The 19,065-nt window shown below is 36.1% G+C and overlaps 1 protein-coding gene across 1 annotated transcript in view; it reads right to left on the minus strand.

Moving 5' to 3' along the window:
* LOC107659006 (protein FAM69A-like) overlaps window positions 1-19,065 on the minus strand; it is a 25,622-nt gene that overhangs the window by 3,777 nt on the left and 2,780 nt on the right. The window contains exons 3-5 of the mRNA XM_016447769.1: window positions 1,644-1,778; window positions 1,224-1,331; window positions 850-1,026 (exon numbers count right to left, since the gene is read on the minus strand). Coding sequence (XP_016303255.1) covers window positions 850-1,026; window positions 1,224-1,331; window positions 1,644-1,778 — 420 coding nt within the window. The remainder of the gene's footprint in view (window positions 1-849; window positions 1,027-1,223; window positions 1,332-1,643; window positions 1,779-19,065) is intronic.

Here is a 19,065-nt window from a genome sequence, read left to right on the forward strand (position 1 = left end):
ACCAGCTGACCTTCAAAGACCACATTGCAAAGACTGCTCGATCTTGCAGGTTTGCATTGCACAACATCAGAAAGATCAGGCCCTTTCTAACGGAGCATGCTGCACAACTTCTTGTCCAGGCCCTTGTCATTTCTAGGCTGGACTACTGCAATGCTCTTCTGGCTGGACTTCCATCAAGCACAATCAAACCTCTACAAATGATTCAGAATGCAGCGGTACGACTGGTCTTCAACGAGCCCAAAAGAGCCCATGTTACACCTCTCTTTATCTCCTTGCATTGGCTACCGGTTGCAGCTCGCATCAAGTTCAAGACATTGATGCTTGCATATAGAACAGCCACAGGCTCAGCACCCGCCTACTTAAACTCACTATTATGAATTGACATCCCCTCCAGAAGTCTGAGATCTACGAGTGAGCGACGCCTCATGGTACCATCACAGAGAGGCTCAAAATCACTTTCCAGAACATTCTCGTTCACCATTCCTGGCTGGTGGAATGATCTTCCCACCCCTATCCGGAATGCTGAATCCCTGACAATTTTCAAGCGACAGCTGAAAACTCATCTTTTTCAACACTACTTGACTTCATCCTAAATTTATAAAAAAAAATCTTTGTCTTTTTCTTTACTTATTCCTTCCCTTTCTAGCTTGAACTTGGTATTACGAGCATTTCCTGTGTCTGTTTGCCTCTTTAAGTAGAATCGCTTTATGTATTCCCCAATTGTAAGTCGCTTTGGATAAAAGCGTCTGCATAATGACTAAATGTAAATGTAAATGTTAAAAGCGCTGTTTTTAAAAGCATATAACGTTAAAGCAATATTGTATTTCAGTACAGCATGGGATTTGAGACCTTTAGATGGCTGAAGACCATCTCTTTGAACTTCTCCATTGATGTCCCTTTGGTTGGCCTGTTAAATGAGGCGGATTCTTTTCGGGGCTCCAGTTCTGCACCCAAATCGTAATGAGGGTCCTCCTCCATCTGGCACTTTATGATTCCTTCCATATCCCCCCAACTGCCGGAATATACCTAAACAAAGAAAGTAGCAAGAAAGAGAGAGCGGATGAATTTTATTCATCCTTACTCTCATGATACTGTGCATGCAAATAAATGTATGTGCAGACCCAGATAAGCAAAAACATGGTTCAGTAGACAACATTTTTTAAAAGATCAAACAAGTATTACAGTGTTGTATTAAGGAGCAACTGCAAACTATTGTGTCTGACCTGATTGCTGGGTTTGGCAGAGAGACACTTTCCCAAATAAAGAGTGTCCTTCTCACACAAGCTGTTGCAGGCTGAACCATCGATCACCCCCTTCTGGAATTTATCACACTGGAAGACATGAAGAAACACATACGTCAGAGTCTACTCTGCATTATTCATTTTATTCCATGACACAGTACTCCCCAAAGATTGCCTGATCCATTTCTTTAGTCAGTGTCTCTTATGTAATCACTCCCCTCTAGATGGCTCCCTTTAGTAAATAATGTTTGCAAAAAGCATCCAACAGCTGTAGAGGTGCACCAAGTAAATTTTTTCCTCTTTAAAAATCAAATATATTTCCACAGCATCGAATCAGCATCAAACTGTTGTGCTATTTTGTTCAACAAATACTTAACATCTAGCTAAGAACTTAAAACTCACAATAGAGTTCTTGCACTCATGTCCACGGCACAGCTCTGTGTATGAAGAGTATTCCACGTACACCACCCAGCTTCCCACGAAAACAGCCAACCAGGAAAAAAACAGGTACTTCATGTGTAGGTAGGAGAACCGGGCCTGTGCACAAACAAAGAGACAATGTAACCATGCAAAAAATGCTTTCCTTTAACAAAATATCTCCAAATATTAACTGAAAAACATAAAAAGGGGTTTTGTTGATATTCATATAGGAATAATTTTTCATTATTAAACTATTTATAACAGATGCTGAACACTTTGACTGATACAGACTATGCAGTGAAGGTTTGATTTTAGTAGGCAGTTTTTAAGATGCTGATGTGTGCTGATTATGAGCCGATACAGTTTGCTGGAGGTTCTTCTGCAATGGTGGCAATAAGAGAAAAGAAAAGATGTTTCAAAAATCTAGGTTTAAGTTCCACATGTTCAGTGCAGTTTCTGTAAGAAAAACATTTATTAATCATAGCTTTCTGGTTTTATACACTTTAGCGCAATGCTAAAATTTATGCATTGATTACTTGCATAACTGAACAATATCATTTATTTCATTTATTTAACCTATGAGGTAATAAACTCAGGAAAATCCTATCATCTTTTATTTATGTGTGACCTTTTAAAGCTCAGAACAGTGGGAAACTATCATCTTGACAGCCACACAGGATGTGTGATCCACTATAATTAGCCCCCTCACTTCAACCACTGAGGGCACTTTAAGAAATATAATGTTCTTCTGATTTCTAAAAACAACCGAGGTCAGAATTGATCACAAACTTATGATGCAAAAGGACATTTTTTTCCCCAAATCCTGACCATTTTGCTTGAGTGCTTGAGTCTTTTATAGTCAATTTTCTTTTTTCCTGTGGGCAGAACTTCCTTGGGACATGAGAAGCAAAGCAGTCTAATGCATGTTACAGCTTCATCTTCAAAATAATTGCAAATTTTGAGAGAGATGTACTGTCGGGACTTAGAAAGAGATTTCAAATGAGGTGCTGGAGTCAAAGCTCGCCTGAAACTACAAGCAAACGTTTGAGTGAGTGGGGTACACTCTTAAAAATAAAGGTGCTTCAAAAGGTTCTTCAAGCGATGCCATAGAAGAACCTTTTTGTCTAAATGGTTCTATAAAGAACTTTTAACATCTGAAGAACCTTTCTGTTTCACAAATGGTTCTTTGTAGTGAAAGAAGGTTCTTCAGATTATAAAAAGATAAGCAAGAGTGGTTCTTTGTGGAACCAAAAATGGTTCTTCTATGGCATCGCTTGAAGAACCTTTTGAAGCACCTTTATTTTTAAGAGTGTAGCACACAGCCAGCTAATTTCAGCACCATTGTGGCCCTCCGTAGTCTGACATTTCCTCGTCTGCAAAATCTGAGCTGACAGAACTTCTCCTCCGGCATGAGGAGGAATGGGCCTCGTAGCTGAGCCTGATAGCCTGCAGTAGCTCCATGAGAAACACTGTAGATTGGGTGTCTATTGTTTTGTGTTTTAGGAGGCACTTTGTGTATCGCAGTTGTTTGCTGAGCACTTTACCACCTGTATACAGTTTAAGTTGATCGTCATGGAAACACATTCACCCAGGGCAACAGGAGCAAAAACAAACAACTAAGGAAGAAGACGGCAGTGTGTCATGTGGTAACATGACAGATGAAAAAACAATGTCTCCAGTAACAGAACTGAAAAATAGTACGATAATAATATGATTGGAGTACCATGGATTTTAAATCAGATAAGTATGAAAGTGCAATGCCCACACTGAAGCCGAGTAATGAAGGCCATGAGGTGATGTAAAATATGTTGATAATATATTACTCTTATTTGGTTGGAACTGGAAAACACACATTGTTTCTCAGTGCAAACCAAACCTCAGAGGAACAGTTTGCTGAACTTTGCTTGGCTCAGTGCAAACAGCTATACTGCTTGCAAAATTGATAAGAAATGCTAAATTATTAATCACAACGATTGTAGCCATGCATCTCTGTATTAATGTAGCTAGTGTTTAACCATTGTTTGTATGATAGGCCTAACCTGCACAGTAAAATCTTTAAGTAGAGTGGGGTCACATGATGGTATAGATGTGAATATACTGTATGAGTTTTTAGGTTCAATCCCAAGTTCAGATGTTCTCCTGGTGATCTGTACATTTAACTTTTTTTTTTCAATTAATTAATTAATTATTTATTCTGTGCTTGAGTGTGAATGAGGTCAACATTGCCAAAAGTGTTTGCGGTCCCACTTTATATTAGGAGGCCTTAACTACTATGTACTTATATCAAAAATAAGTACAATGTACTTATTGTGTTAATATTGTATTGCAAAACGTGGTAGCACTTTATTTTACAGTCCTGTTACTAATGTACATACTATGTACTTATTATAGTAATTACAATAACTAGGTAATAACTAGGTACTAACCCTGAACCTACCCCTAAACCTAACCCTACCCCATGTAGTTACCTTATATTACCAGTACTTTCTTAGGTAAGTATACTGTGAGTACACTGTAAATACAAGTAGGTACACAAACTGTAAAATAAAGTGCAACTCAAAACATTTTTGCTGCTATTAAGGTGGGATACAAGTAAGGTTAGAAACAGGTTTGGTGGCATGGGTAGTTTTAAGTGTGGGTTAATGTGGTAGGGATGGGTCAACAGTGTAATTATATTTATAATTTCAGATGTAATTACATACAGGTATTATTTAAAGGTGCTGTATGTAAGTTTTTTACTCTACTAAAGCATAAAAAATATCATAATATGTTTGCAGATATTTAAGAAACATGCTAAGTTAACATACTTGTTTATCTGAAAAACAATGCTACAGTCAGTTATTCTCCTTCGAAAATGTGCGTTCCGGGCCGGAATGTCGGTCTCTGTTTTGGTTTGTGAAACCCGCCCACTGCCAGTTTACCCAATTGTATTTCGTCACCCAGGGTTGCCCGTTGGCGGAAAACAGAGTATTTTATTTCATTCATCGTCATGCGCGCTCGTTCCTGTTGGTGTCGTCAATCTGGCAACCTGTGTGTGCGTCAAGTCTGAGGAGGAGGGGCCGGGTGAAAAAAACCCTCTCCAATATTTAGAATTTGGACTGCAATACCTAGTTCAACCACTCGGTGTCAATCCTACATACAGCACCTTTAAAATATAAGTGCATTGTAAAAACATGCACTCTAAAAAATGCTGGGTTAAATACAACCCAGCGCTGGGTAAAATATGGACAAACCCAGCGATTGTGTTGTTTTGACCCAGCAGTTGGGTTACTGCCCAGAAGGTTGGGTTAAACATTTAACCCAACTGTTGGTTGAAAACAACCCAGTCGCTGGGTTTGTCCATATTTACCCAGCATTTTTAGAGTGTGTATGTACACAATAAGTGCATTGCATCAACTCATTAATTTAAATGTAAGTAGTACATACATAGTTAAGGCTACCTATAAAGTGGGACTGTGTTTGCTTACTTCTCTAAAATCTGTATATATCACCGTACTGTTGAGGTACTTTGTGATTTAATCCAGTGTAAACACCGAATTGCAAAATTGTAGTGGACCAATAAATCATCATTTCAAAATGGCCAAGAATTGCATTAGCTGATAACTATGCTGACTGACATAAAAAAATAGCACCGTTTGTGTCAGTTTCAGCTTGATCTATTAAATAATATATACATACTTATTTATTTATAAATTTTACAGAGAGAGAGATTGTAGTGATTGTATATAATACAGGCACACAGTTGATGATGGTAATATATTGTTTTTATGCTCCCATTTGCCCTGCAACCTTTAATTGCTCTAGAGTGAATGATCTCATACCATATCAATAATAGTTGCCAGTTATGCATACTGCAAGAGCTTAGCCGACAAATAACAGACCTGATGGAGCCTCTTCTCTCTCTTAATGATGATGAGACATGAGTTCGACAGTGATGGACTTTCCTTTTCTTCTTCAGTCTATTTTGCTTATGGCACAGTATGAGCTCTCCAGTTTCTCTCTTGCACTGACGTTTTATCTCAGAGAACATCCAAATTTCTTACTGACTGTAAGCCTATTTTAATCAGCCTCCTATTTCATGGTACAAGCCTGAGTAAGATTTAATCTGTACTCTATTTTGATAAAGCAAATCCAGTTATTTTCAGAGCCTGGAGACGTACAAACACCAATATCCTACCCCGAGCTGATCTAAACCAATAACCAAAATGCCAATAATGTACAGTAGATTGATTTCAAGTCCCGACTGGTTGGACCAAACCTCAATCTCTGAACTGCCTCTCCAGCTTCCAATTTAAAATTTGGTCAGGTTCAGAGAGCCTGGTGTGGCTACAGTCAGCAGAACCGAGATGATATGTGTTTTTTTTCCTACACATTTTGAAATGGGGTCCTTAGTCACCCTATCATTGGTCTCATCTGTTAGTTTGCCTCTAATTTAATCTGATATCTCTCTCTCTTACACTGTCTCTTTCTTCAGTGGCTCCCCTTGACAGGCCATCACTCCCTCTTCGCTATGGGCACTTAGTGAGATGCAATTCTGCCATTTCCATCTGAGAATCCATCTTACTCTACTCTTTAAATCTCATGCCCTTCAGGGTCTCTCCCCCCTCACCACCGTCTCAAACTCACTGCCTCACTAAGCCAGGATGACAGGCGTTAGAGAGTTGTGGCAGGTCAGCGTCCTGTACAGCCTTTCATACCTCGCAAGGCCCAGAGGAGCTGTCGCCATGGCAATGGGCAGACAGAATGCTCAGTTTTGTAGGCAGCCAGTCTCCCCGAGCCCAAAGTCAAGGTTTGGGAGAAGAGGTTCATTCATCAAACCTAAATCAGTTTCCTGCTTTCACAGTCTCTCGCCATTGAATTCCTCCCACTGCCATCCTCTTCTTCTTATTTGGCTGATGTCTGTTGGCTTAAAAGTTCAAAATGATTTAAAAACTTTACAATTCTGATACCTAAACCATATCTGGTGCTATTTGTCTTCTGTGAATGTCCCTATGACTTACTACTGATATTTAAACGATTTGTGCAAATATTGAGCAAAAGACTGAACATAGTCACAAATGAAAAAAGTCTGTTTAGGGTGTCACTATCTATTCAGCCCTGTTGAGTGGTGGAATTATGATTTCCACCTTTTTATTGTATGATGACTTCCACTTTGAATTATTAATGGGTTGAAGAAATTTACTACTGAATGTACTGAAAACAGTTAATCTACTATTTATACATATATCTCTCTATGTATTGTATCTCTATCTCTTTCTCTATCTATAAAGTACCATTCAAAACTTTGAGGTTGGTACAATGTTTTAATGCTTTTGAAAGAAGTCTTTTATGCTCAAGGCTGCTTTTATTTGCTCAAAAACACAGTAAAACAGTAATATTGTGAAATATTATTCTAATTTGAAATAGCTATTTTCCACTTTAATGTGCTGATTTGGTGCTCAAGAAATAGTGGAAACTGTGATAATTTTTTTCAGGGTTCTGTGATGAATATAAAGTTCAAAATAACGCCATTGATTTCAAATAATGAATCTTTAATATACGTAACAGTATTACTTTATATATACACACATATACATATATACTGTGTGTGTGTGTTTGTGTGTGTGTGTGTGTCTGTATTGTATTGATTAGTAATAAAATAATAAATAATTATTGATATTTCTCAAGGCTGAAGCATCAGTTATTTAAAGGGACAGGTCACTCAAAAATAATTAAGCTAAAAGCAGAAGAGAGAAATTCATGCAGGTTTAGAACACCTTGAGAATGAGTAAATGATGACAGTATTTTCAATATTTTGGGTGAAGTAAACCTTTAAGAATCTGCCATTGAAAAAAAAAACAATAAGCCACACCTCTTCATGGTAGTCCCCCAATATCAGTTTCCATAAAATAATATTCAGCCTCAAAAGGCACCATTTCCTCAGAATGACCAATTTCTCTTCAGCATGATTCACAAAACTCAGCTGCAGATGCAGGTAATTAGTTTAATGTCTCCAGTTAGTGCTATGCATATTTCTGATTTTCTCACATGCTCATTATGTTTTCACATATTACTGTAAACTGCGAATACACTCACATCTTGTATAATGAGAAAAGAGCTAAGAAAGCCTGACAAAGACTTTCCAAAGATAACGAGAGCGGAGATGATCAAATCAGTCAGTCCACAAACATAATTAAAAAAATTAATCCGATCAAGTCTTATCTTCCAGGAATGCATAACCTTGTTGCTATGAAAAACAAACATCACCCATAATGCCCTGAAAAACTTGGTAAAATGTACCCGAAATCAAGTTAAACAGTTCATTTTTTTTCAGCGAGACAACACAAGTAACGTTCTGCTTCTTGTGTATCAAGCAGTAGCTCATATATCAAACAGAGGGAGTTTGACATCAATAGCTTTATAGTTTGCCACTCGGGATGACGGGTCTCCCCCTTGTGACAGGAAGTGTTTCCATGGCAGCACTTTGAATTAACAGAGGATCGCAGTGTCAGAAAGCTCTCGTCGTTTAGTACACTGAGATCATGCTGGTCAGTGGACTCGTGTCTGTATGTGTCAAACAGTATTTGGATGCTCTGCTGCTGTGAACTCACAGGCGATGTGGCAGAGACCGTGTGAAAAATTCAGCAGCGGCCCCCACATCACTCTCAGCTCTCAGGCGAACTGAAGACTGCGTGGAATTTCAATCACAAGACAGAGAGAAAAGTCCACATAAGGCTCCGCACAACATAAGCCTGTGGCTCAGCCTTTTATGGGGGAGTAGATAAGGCATAGAGGCGCAAATAGTTTTTGGAGTTTTTACAGATTTTATTATGCATGTGTGGAGGATGAGAGCCACGTTAGGGCCAATGCACTTCATTACAACTTTCATTTAGTACTTTGGAGAGCTCTATCATTATAATTATGGTCTTTAAGGACATGGTTCTGTCTGTCAGCACTTTGAGGTAAACTAAGAGTCTTAATTAGGTCGCTATTGATGATGTGTTAGCGAGACATCGTCACAGAAATTGGTTAATGGCAAATAAGAGTGTCCACTTTAAAAAAGGAAAAATCTTTCCTAGAAATGTACTTTTTGTATTCATGTTTTGTTACAATTTAAAGAGTAATATAGTGTAACCATCTTAAACACATCAAAAACTTTTCAGAATTTTTTTTACATATAATTTTCACAATAAAAAGCATTTTTACAATATTATGAATCAATGAATAAATATCATTACATTTTTGTAAATTTGCATCATATGACATTTTAGAAACTGAGCTAATTTTGTCATGTCATTAATAGACCATATTATCAGATTTTTTAAAAGACTGACTAATCTTGGCACACAGTCATGAGGGTCTGCAGGCGTTCTCCCTATGATATCATTTCCTGTTTTTGTTTTTTGCACCACATGACTTTAATGTCAACACATGACTTTGTTGGTCGTACCAAGATTTTTCTAAGCAGTTAAGCATAAACAGATTTGTTAAAAGATTTTTTTTTGTAAAACCAACTACTTAAAGTCAGCATAAAATTAAAAATTTCCATATCTATTTTTTTAAATGCATGTTTAATCAAAATGTCATGACTCAATCTGACAGGGTGAAACAGCAAACTTTTCTCTATTGATTTATGCTGAACATCTTCAATCATTTAGTCTTGCCCTTCCTTACAACTGACTGCAAGCTTGAATTCAGATCTGACATCTAATCAACAAACAATTGATAGAATGCACCCAATATATTTTTTTTATTTTCTGATAATCCTTTTTACCCAGATGTACATCACGATATAGAAGAAAATATTTGTTGATACTTTCCATTTCTACTTTGCAACTTTTTTGTTTTGCTTCAATAATTTCATTCTCAATATTCCATTTTGATAACAGTTTCTGAATATCAGTTTTTGATAACAGTTGTTTCACTCTTAAAATTTGTTACTTCATGGCCCCCAAAAAAACAAAAAATAATTTTAATTTAGAATTTAAAATCATAATAGCTCATCATAGAAAAGGTGTATTTAAAGTTAAACTCTTTAATGATGGATTTGTTTCTTACAAACATGCAGCTTTTCACTTCTCAAGATGTTAACTGATCGACTGGAGTGGTGTGGATTACTTGTGGATTATTGTGATGGTTTTATCAGCTGTTTGAACTCATTCTGACGGCACCCATTCACTGCAGAAGATCCATGGTGAAGACTCATCTAAATCTCGAACGAGTTAATATTCAGCTATTTTTGTTCAATTTTCAGTTAATTAATTTTAGCTAATTTTCAGTTAATTTTTTGGGGTGAATTGTTTCTTTAATAGAAAAAATAAAATAAAAAATAAAATCAGTGTCTTTAACCCAAATATAACACATTAATCCAAGATTCCAGATTCAACATTTTGTTACAATACTAGGTCTATTTTATTTATTTCAGTCATTCTTGAGACATGGGACAAAACAGGTCCAGCAAGGGTAACTGCTATTAGGTTTAAAAATACAAATATTTTCAATTTTAAATGTCATGAGGGCAAGAATGACTGATTTGTTTGTTTGTTTTACTTACTTCTGGCATCACCCAATGGTATTGCAAAAATAATGGTTTTATGCAATGGTTTTTAAAATAGGTTTCTCTGAATACTGCTTGTCTGACACTGGTCAACAAACAAATACTTCTGCCCCAAACTCCCACTATTGGTTAAGCCAGTTTGATGTGTCAGGCAGGTTGTGATTCTTAAATAAACAGAGCAATGTTTTGATAGCTCCACAAAGCCACAGTGTTTCTACTTTTTGGGGAAATCAGCCAATTACTGGCTTACTTTTAGCTGTCTCTGTATATTAAACTGGGATAGTGGATTGTATTTAAAAAAAAAAAATGAAATTACAAACCTCAACTTTAAATGTACAACTAAAAGCTTACCATCTGCATGTGGTTCATTTTCTTTGCTGCCCTCCCTTGAGGTTAAGTCTGTCTTCACCTCGATATGCACTCAAGCATGTATGCTCACAAGTCTGTTTAAACCAGTAAGTACTCCAATCGTTTGGCTCATTAAGACATGCTGTAATGCTCATTGCCAAAATGCATTGTATTCCAGATCGATCCTCGTGTAACAAATGTATCCCTGCTCCATTACAAGTGCAGCACTTCACAAACAAAGCAACCCCACACCTGACCTTTTCAGTCAATGCAGAGAGACATTAATTTCAACTCAGCTAATGTGGCATGTTCATCCTAAGGACAACATCAGCCATCACCAAAGGGAGAGCCAAACAGAAGTAGTTAATGAGAGGTTATTGATTGAGGCTTTGTGTCTGCTTTTCATTAGTGGCTGAGTGAGTGAAGACCAGTGGCTGTGGAAAAGATGGGCAGAAACAGTGGTATCCCAATGACCCTCAAAGGCTTTCATCTAACGTTTTAATCAGAACTGTTCTACAGACATACAGGCAAAAGGATTGAGTGTTAAGTGAGGGAGTCTACATCTTCAAAGAACCACTGCTATTCTCAAAGCTACATTCAACCCGCTGCTGACCAGCCTGAGAATAAGTGAATCAAGGTCTTATAATGTTAGTCAAGGTTTTTGTTTGATAATTTAGTTTTTCCATTTTCACTCTGCTCACTTGCTCTGACCCTAAGGATAAAATTTTGGGAGTTTGCTGTCCAATATTGTTGCCCTATCATTCAAAAACAGTCCCTTGCAAGAAAGGATAAAAGCACTGAAATGATACACAAACTATAAAGGGATGCAGTTTTTTTTAAATGTGTGTTTAAAAAAAAATCTATCAGTTTATACAAATCAAAATCATAATCATTCTTTTGGCTTTGCTATTTTCTCTTAATATTACTTTTTTATATCTTATGGTACCATTACAATTTAGTCAGAGAAGACAAAGGAGCAGGTGCTACACACAACCAGTGCACTACAAATATTTTTTATGTCATTATTTCTATCTATATACTTAATAGACAGTACCGTTAAAAAGTGTGGGTCTGTTAGATTTTTTAAAACATTTTTTAAAGCCTCTAACGCTCATTAAAGCTGCATTTATTTGATCAAAAATGCAATTTTATTGTGAAATACTATTACAATAAAAAAATGGTTTTCTATTTTAATATATTTTAAATGTAATTTATTCTTGTCATGGCAAAGCTGAATTTTCAACAGCCATTACTTGAGTCTTCAGTGTAACACAATCCTTCAGAAATCATTCTAATATGCTTTTGGTCAATTTAATGCATCCTTATTGAGTAAATTAATTTCTTTTGATATTTCCAATAGTAAACAAATCAACAATATTGAAAAAAGTTTAGTTTGGGGACCAATTTTCATGCATGCTAATAAGTAACTAGATAATAGTAAGAATTTGTTTCTAAACTAAAGTGTTACCAAAAAAAAAAAAAAAATGCAAATGAATAATACGATTTACCCTGCTTCATTGTGACTGGGCAGGCCAGGTTTCTGAATACCAAATAGTCACCACTGACATGCAAATGTGGACAGTCATATGTAATAATATATTCATCTAGCTGATGTCAGAAAGTTATTAAAGTTACAAGCCATTCTTGCAGTTTAGTTTCAATAGATGGTCTATTTGGAGTGGGACGAGACGTTTTGAGTTCTGCAAGATCAAGGAAAATTTATTATATCTGAAGGGCCCCTTTAAACAATTTACCATTTACCAAAATGTATCACAAAACTGACATTAATGGATCCGCTATCTCTCGTTGTCTTGAATCATCTGAATAAGCAATAAATAATTTGGTTTCTGGAATATGACTGGAGATTAAATCTGCCAAAGGCTGAAATGTAAATGTGAACGTAAAAGATTACGTTGTCTCCCCTAAGGCTTTGACAGCTTGTTTGGTTTGACAGCAGTGTCTCTATTCCGTATGAGATGAACCACAGAGGGACCAACAGTTGATAGGTCCTCAGAAGCTTACTATGTAATCCACCTCCTAGTGCCCATAGCTTCAAGCATTACTCTTTGCTCTCTAAAAGCCTACGATTTCAGGTACTCTGCAAAAATGTTCCATATATAATAGGAGCATGTCTGTTGCTTTTATTCCTCAAGCCCCTCAGTGGCTTGTGAGAGATGATAGAACGGAAGAAGCGAATCAAGTGGAGGAGAATTTTTGCACTGACACTTGTTTTCATAGCTTGCTCTCTACTCATCCATAATTCATGATCATAAAGCGATTTCTTGCTGCCTTCTCCCTAATGCCCCCCTCCCCTTCAGACCAATGAATGTAGGATGGATGGAGAAAGCACCAAAAAAGATCAGGGAAAAGTGACAAAGACAGACCGAGACTGAGAGAAAGATGGCTGCTGTCACGCATGACCTCAAAAACAAAAAGGGTTTTTAATGACCTGAACTGTAGAGAAAACATTTACAAGAATATTCTCTCTCTAAAGGAAATATATGGCATGAAGAACAAGAAAAGGCTTCTCTGGTGCATTCTAAGTGGGATGGGAGAAAGTGTTAGTTCCCGCTCTCCCTCTCTCTCTTCCTCCCTCTGTTTCTCTGCTCCCAAGCGGCGGCGTTCTGATGGAAGCAGACGTCACACAGGAACTGCAGGTCTAATTTGACTCATCTCTGTGAGAACAACCAGCAATCAGGAACCCCATCCCATTTCTCTCACTCCTGCTGCCCCATGGGACACATCCATCTACACACTGACTCAACACTGCAACAGTCCAAAATGTTTACATCAACCTAACCGCTGGGACTCAGGAAGGGCGACTAAAGTAGTCCAACATGGATTCACATAAAAAAAAAAACACATGATTAATGTGCGATGATGATCAGTTGCTCCTTGTTCCACTGCGCAGTGATGTGTGACTCCAACAGCAACAAATAATCTAGACATAGAAACATCTTGTTCACTGTATCACAAGCTGTCGTTTCAAAGCAGCTGCTCTTTTATGAGATGGAAAGACTTACGTCACGAATGTTTCTATTGTTTTTTTGTTTTTTTCCACATAGTGCTCGGGATCAGATTAAATACATTTTAAATCGTAATAATTATCAAACATGCTTGAAATTGTCAGGTATATGGACCTGATATATGGGATATTTTCTCCCATGTGCTCCCCGTGACCCAGCTTTTCCCTCTCGTTGATTTGTCTTTGGATTCACCTGTGTCTTGTAATTACGCCACGTTAAGCCCTGTATTTAAAGTGTTGTCTGTCGTGTGTTTCCTTGTCCGGTGTTAAACGTCATTCTGTACCTGAATGTCTCTCCGTGTGGTACTACGTGTGTCTCCTGCCTGCCCTGTGTTCCCTGTGTTCCCTGCGATTTTGGTTCATTAAAGATTGTGAAGCTGAATCTCCTGTATCTTCGCTCTCCTCGCTCCAACACAGTAGACCCGTGACAGAAATAAACATAAGAAAACAAGACATTAATCATCTAAAAATACAACTGAAAACATTATTTTAAAAGAGCTTTTGACTGCTTTATTTTATGTATTCTGTTGTATTACAGTCACACATAAAGAATATATACAGAAAATAAAGAATATATATATATATATATATATATATATATACTGTGTGTGTGTATGAGTATATGCTTTATTTTCTGTATATATTCTTGTTATGTGTGTTTGTATAGTTACATTTACAGAACATTTTTAATGTGTATGTAATTTATTTATATATGTTAAAATATAATGTAAATAATGTAAAAAATATGATATGATAAAATATGTAAATAATTTAAAAAATATGATTTTAAATATAAAAAAACGCAATTGGATAAGTATTAAAAATAAGTTGATCTTACTTTTCAGAGAGATTTTAGAGATTTGGTCTCTGAAATACATTGTAGTGTATTTTGTGAATTTCTTGATCATCTAAATGATCAAGAATTTTAGATTTAAGACCCTAAAATAATTCACTACGATAATATATTATACACTCAAACTGTCTTCCTGCTGTCCTCGTAATATACTGTATATTTGATATTTTTAAATATAACCTCATTTAGCATGTGACACAGTTCCTCTAGGTTGCACTGGAAGAAAAGAGGGCCAATCTGACACTCATAGTAAATAGGAGACCTGGTTTTTTATTCCCACAAGAACAAAATGCAGGAGAATGGTCGTCTGACTGTCACAGAACTATAAACGGTGCTGAAATATGGCCGAAATGAGGACCAGGTTTCTTGTTTACGACAAAACAGGTGTATACTAGGATAAACTCTAAAAAAACATTGGACAGTAGGTTAGCTACACAAGAAACAACTAGGTAGGACAACAGAGGAATTAAAACAGTGTACACAGAAACTAAGCAGGCACAAATCTAATTAGACACTCTGGAGGCCATGCAATTTTAAGTTATTTTCTGATGCACTAAAATCCTTTAAGGCTAGAGGCACTCTTTTTTTAAAGCATCTAAGATCTTGTTTCATCAAATGATTTCTAGATATAGCATTCCTCTGCTCATACCACACCATGATATCATATGGTTTTATCCAAAATAATAGAATGCTGTTGGCTAAAAGAGCACTGTATGGATTTTGAGTCATAGTGAGTCAGCCAAATAAGAAACATGGACATATCTTGAAGCATTTCTCTGGTGTGGCTTGATAAAAACCAAATCACTGCTTACAATGCATGGAACTGCAAAGTTGTATATTTGGACTCTAATGACTAACACCAAAATAGCTGATTCTTTGTCATACACTTGCGTATGAAAAGTGTAATGAAACTAATCCAGGGTGAGAATTGAGTGAAGAAATTTACCGTGCTACGGGACCAGAGACCAAGAACTCTACAATACACTGCAGTAGGATAACTGTGTCTTTTGTATTGGGCTGCTCATATTACTTTCCCTCTTGTCCTTGATAACTGAAAGTTTGTCTGGACTTGCTGTCTGAATGCTCCCAATGGAGTCTTTTCTGAACGTCCTCATTCCCTCATGGCTGGGTGGTCACAGTGTTTTAGTCCCCAACCTTTGCAAAAAAACAAGAGTAGCCTATCACAGAAGAGTCTATGAAAAAAAGGGTTTCCAAGAAAAGGAAAAATCTATTAACAATTGTTAGTAATTCAATCTTTATATTTAAGTTGGTTTCATGTGGTTTTGAAAAATAAAAGTTTAAATTAAATGACGTGGTATAACCATTGAGTAAAAGGCATAATATAAGTCATAAAAGCTAAAAACCTTTTAAATATATTTTTCAGGTTGAAAAGCATTTTTACTAACTCCACAAATATCATATGTTTTGGGGGGCTATACATTATGATATTTTACAACCAGAACTAGCTTTTCCATTTCATAAAAAGGTCAAATTATCTGCTTTTTTACACAGTTATGAAGGTATTGGCTATTGGGCCTCTGATATCATTTCCTGATTTATGGTTATTTCAATGCATGTTGCTTGTATGACTTTGATTTTGCAGAAATGTATATTTTTTTATCAGTTTTTTCTTCAATATGATATCAAGACAGTCTGTCACTGAAATGTTTAATGTTATGTTCCCCCCACAATTTTAAAATGTATTTAAAAATTAAAACAATAAAAAAAGAAAAATATGTTCATTATAGATGAGATGTATTTGAGTCATTTTATCATTTTTAATGTACTGTATTTCTGAATAAATTAATAAATCTGGACAAAAATGATCTGTTTTTGTAAAAGTGCAGATGTCTAGATTTAATTGTAATTCTGCTAAATGTTTCTGTAACTTGAGAACACTAATAAAAAGCAAAGCATAAACCTGTGTTCACATATATTATATTTATCTGGATCTTACTGCAGCTTTGTGGGGACTCTGAATCTGAAATATGTGAATCATGCCTCTGACTGAGAGAAATGTAGAACAGAAAAACTCACCTCCTGAACAAGTACTATTGTGTCCCGAAGCATTTAGTCTCAGTAACCTCGTGAATTTTATGAGGCAAGCTATTCTAATTCCTTCCATATAATGTTTGAAAGCATAAAGCTGTTATTTTATAATAAAGTCTCTGAGCGCATGACTTCTAAATAGAATGCCTTATGTAGGCTAGATAAAATAAAGCATTCTATTCAGAGTTCATCCATTTAGAGAGGACAGTATAGCTCCGGAGGACAAAGTATCACAGCAGATGCTTTGGGCATATAAACAGATTTATAATATAATATGGCTCCTATATTCTATAAAAATGAAATCTGCTCAGAGAGCATCAGGATTTAAGAGAGATGCTGTAATTTGAACTATATTTAAAATGAATAAAAGAAATGAAAGCGAAGTCTTATTCACAGAGAGCAGCCATCATTGCTTCAATCTAAAATAGTGTGCAAGGACCAGTGCAAAGCGGTGATTATCTGCCTCTAAGATTCATTTTGCTCACAAAAAAGCTCATATCTCACATTCATGTTCACTCTCTCCATCAATCTTTCAGTTGAGCAAGCAAACAGCAGAGCGTAAGCCAGACTCTGGGTGTGAGGACAGTCAGAGCTGAGGAAGTCTCAGTAAGCTGCTGAAAGCAAGCAAGATTACGGTCTTCAGAAAATAAACAAAATGCTTAAAGGAGGGCTGCCATCCTGAATCGCTCATCCCTCACACCACATTTCCATCATTTTGAGGGATGTGAAAAAATTACCGTTTACCACAGGTTTCACCTTGTAAAACAAGACTTCTTCAGCTAAAAGATGTGTTTATTTCACACAGACAACACACACTGAAAAAAAAAAATCTGTAAAAATGGGGCACAATGTACTATAGTAATATGAAATAATTTTTCATTTTTTATTTTTTTACAGGTGTTTAACCTGTATTTTGAATTTTGCACTTCATTGCGTTGTGTTGTAGAGTTAACAGAAATGTCTGTAAAATTAATGGATAATGTGCTTTTTTTTTAATTGCATTTTTTTTTTCACAGTGTAGAACAGCTGGATGAACTATCAGCTATTCACACACTGAAGAGTGAGGAAACTGAAGAATGAGAAAGGAAAACACAAATAAATAAAGAACTATTTAAAAAATAAATCGATACATACATAAGTGAGTGTGTGTGTGAATGTGTGATAAATGCAATAACCAATTAAGTTTGTGTTCAATTTCTTCTGATTATTTGTGTAGGTCCCGCTAATTGGTGAAATTTCAAGCCTACATATCTACATGGTTTAAAAGCCTTAATACTTTGTTGCCATAAATGATAAAAAATATTCATATAAGCATAAACAGGTTGGTTTTTATGATGCCGTGAATGTGTTTTTATAACATTTCATAAGTACAGGTAAAAAAACAATGTCATACAGTGCTCACCTTAAAATAAAAAAAGGAGTTGTAGTTTTGTCAGTTCAATTTATGTGCAATTAGTCCATATTTCTCAAACTTTCCACATGTCAAGGGTGGAAATAGTAAAAGCACTTAATAGCTGTCACATCCTACAGGCACATTGGGCTCTGAACTATAGGGATGCACCGAATGTTCGGCAACCGAAATTATTCGGCCGAAAATAGCAAAAAAAGCTCTTTCGGTGTAGGTTTAAGCTCAATTTAAGTTCGACATTAGTTCGGTAACTTACTTTTCGCGCTATCAGTAAAATCCTCCGCGTCCGTGAGCTCTGAGCTTCTTATTAGCCAGCCTGGTCTCATTGTTTATACGTAGGTATTATTACGTAACATTTACAAGCACAAAACGTACACTTTTGTACGTTTTTATTAATGCTAAAACGTACAATTTAGACGTATTTCAACGTTTAAAACGTACAAATCGCTACGTATTTTTAGCTAAAAAACGTACAAATATTTACGTATCGTTTATATCATTAAGATATTCATATCAATGCATTTTTATCATTTTATCAATAAGCGATTTAGATTTCTAGACCCCTTAACCTACCCCAAACCTAACCATTTTATAGCGAATATGCATTTTTATCATTTTATTAATATGCAATTTAGAGTTTTAGACCCCTTAACCTACCCCCAAACCTAAACCTACCCATTTTATAGCGAATATGAAAGGATAAAACGCAAATGACCGAAATACGCAGGAAAATAACAATTTTAGTAATAATATAACATTAAAATATTTTTATAGTCACTAATTCCACTCCTACCTATAAACCTAAACATTTCTGTACAGTATAAGAAAAACATGACAGACAGATGCATAAATGCAATTACAATCATTTATTTATTGCAAAAATGTCAAAAGCAGTACCAAAAGTAATCCGCAAAAATCATTACAAGCACCGACAGCGAGAGACTGTTTAGGACTGCATCGCATGTCTTCAATGAGAAGAGAAAGGGGTGATTGTTGCTGGTTACTGCATGATAATTGAAATCGCGAAATGACCTTAAACAATTAGTAAATAAACTGCAGAACGTTATGTTTTCTAATACACTCGCGCATTGCATGTATTCTGACAGCGCTGCACGAGCTCCGCTTGTTAACCAGGGTTCAAAGTCCAAAGCGCGAGGAAAATCTGCGCTGATACAGTCGTCCGTT

Source organism: Sinocyclocheilus anshuiensis, unplaced genomic scaffold (genome assembly GCF_001515605.1).
Source record: "Sinocyclocheilus anshuiensis isolate Anshui unplaced genomic scaffold, SAMN03320099.WGS_v1.1 scaffold311, whole genome shotgun sequence".
Classification (NCBI taxonomy): Eukaryota; Metazoa; Chordata; class Actinopteri; order Cypriniformes; family Cyprinidae; genus Sinocyclocheilus; species Sinocyclocheilus anshuiensis.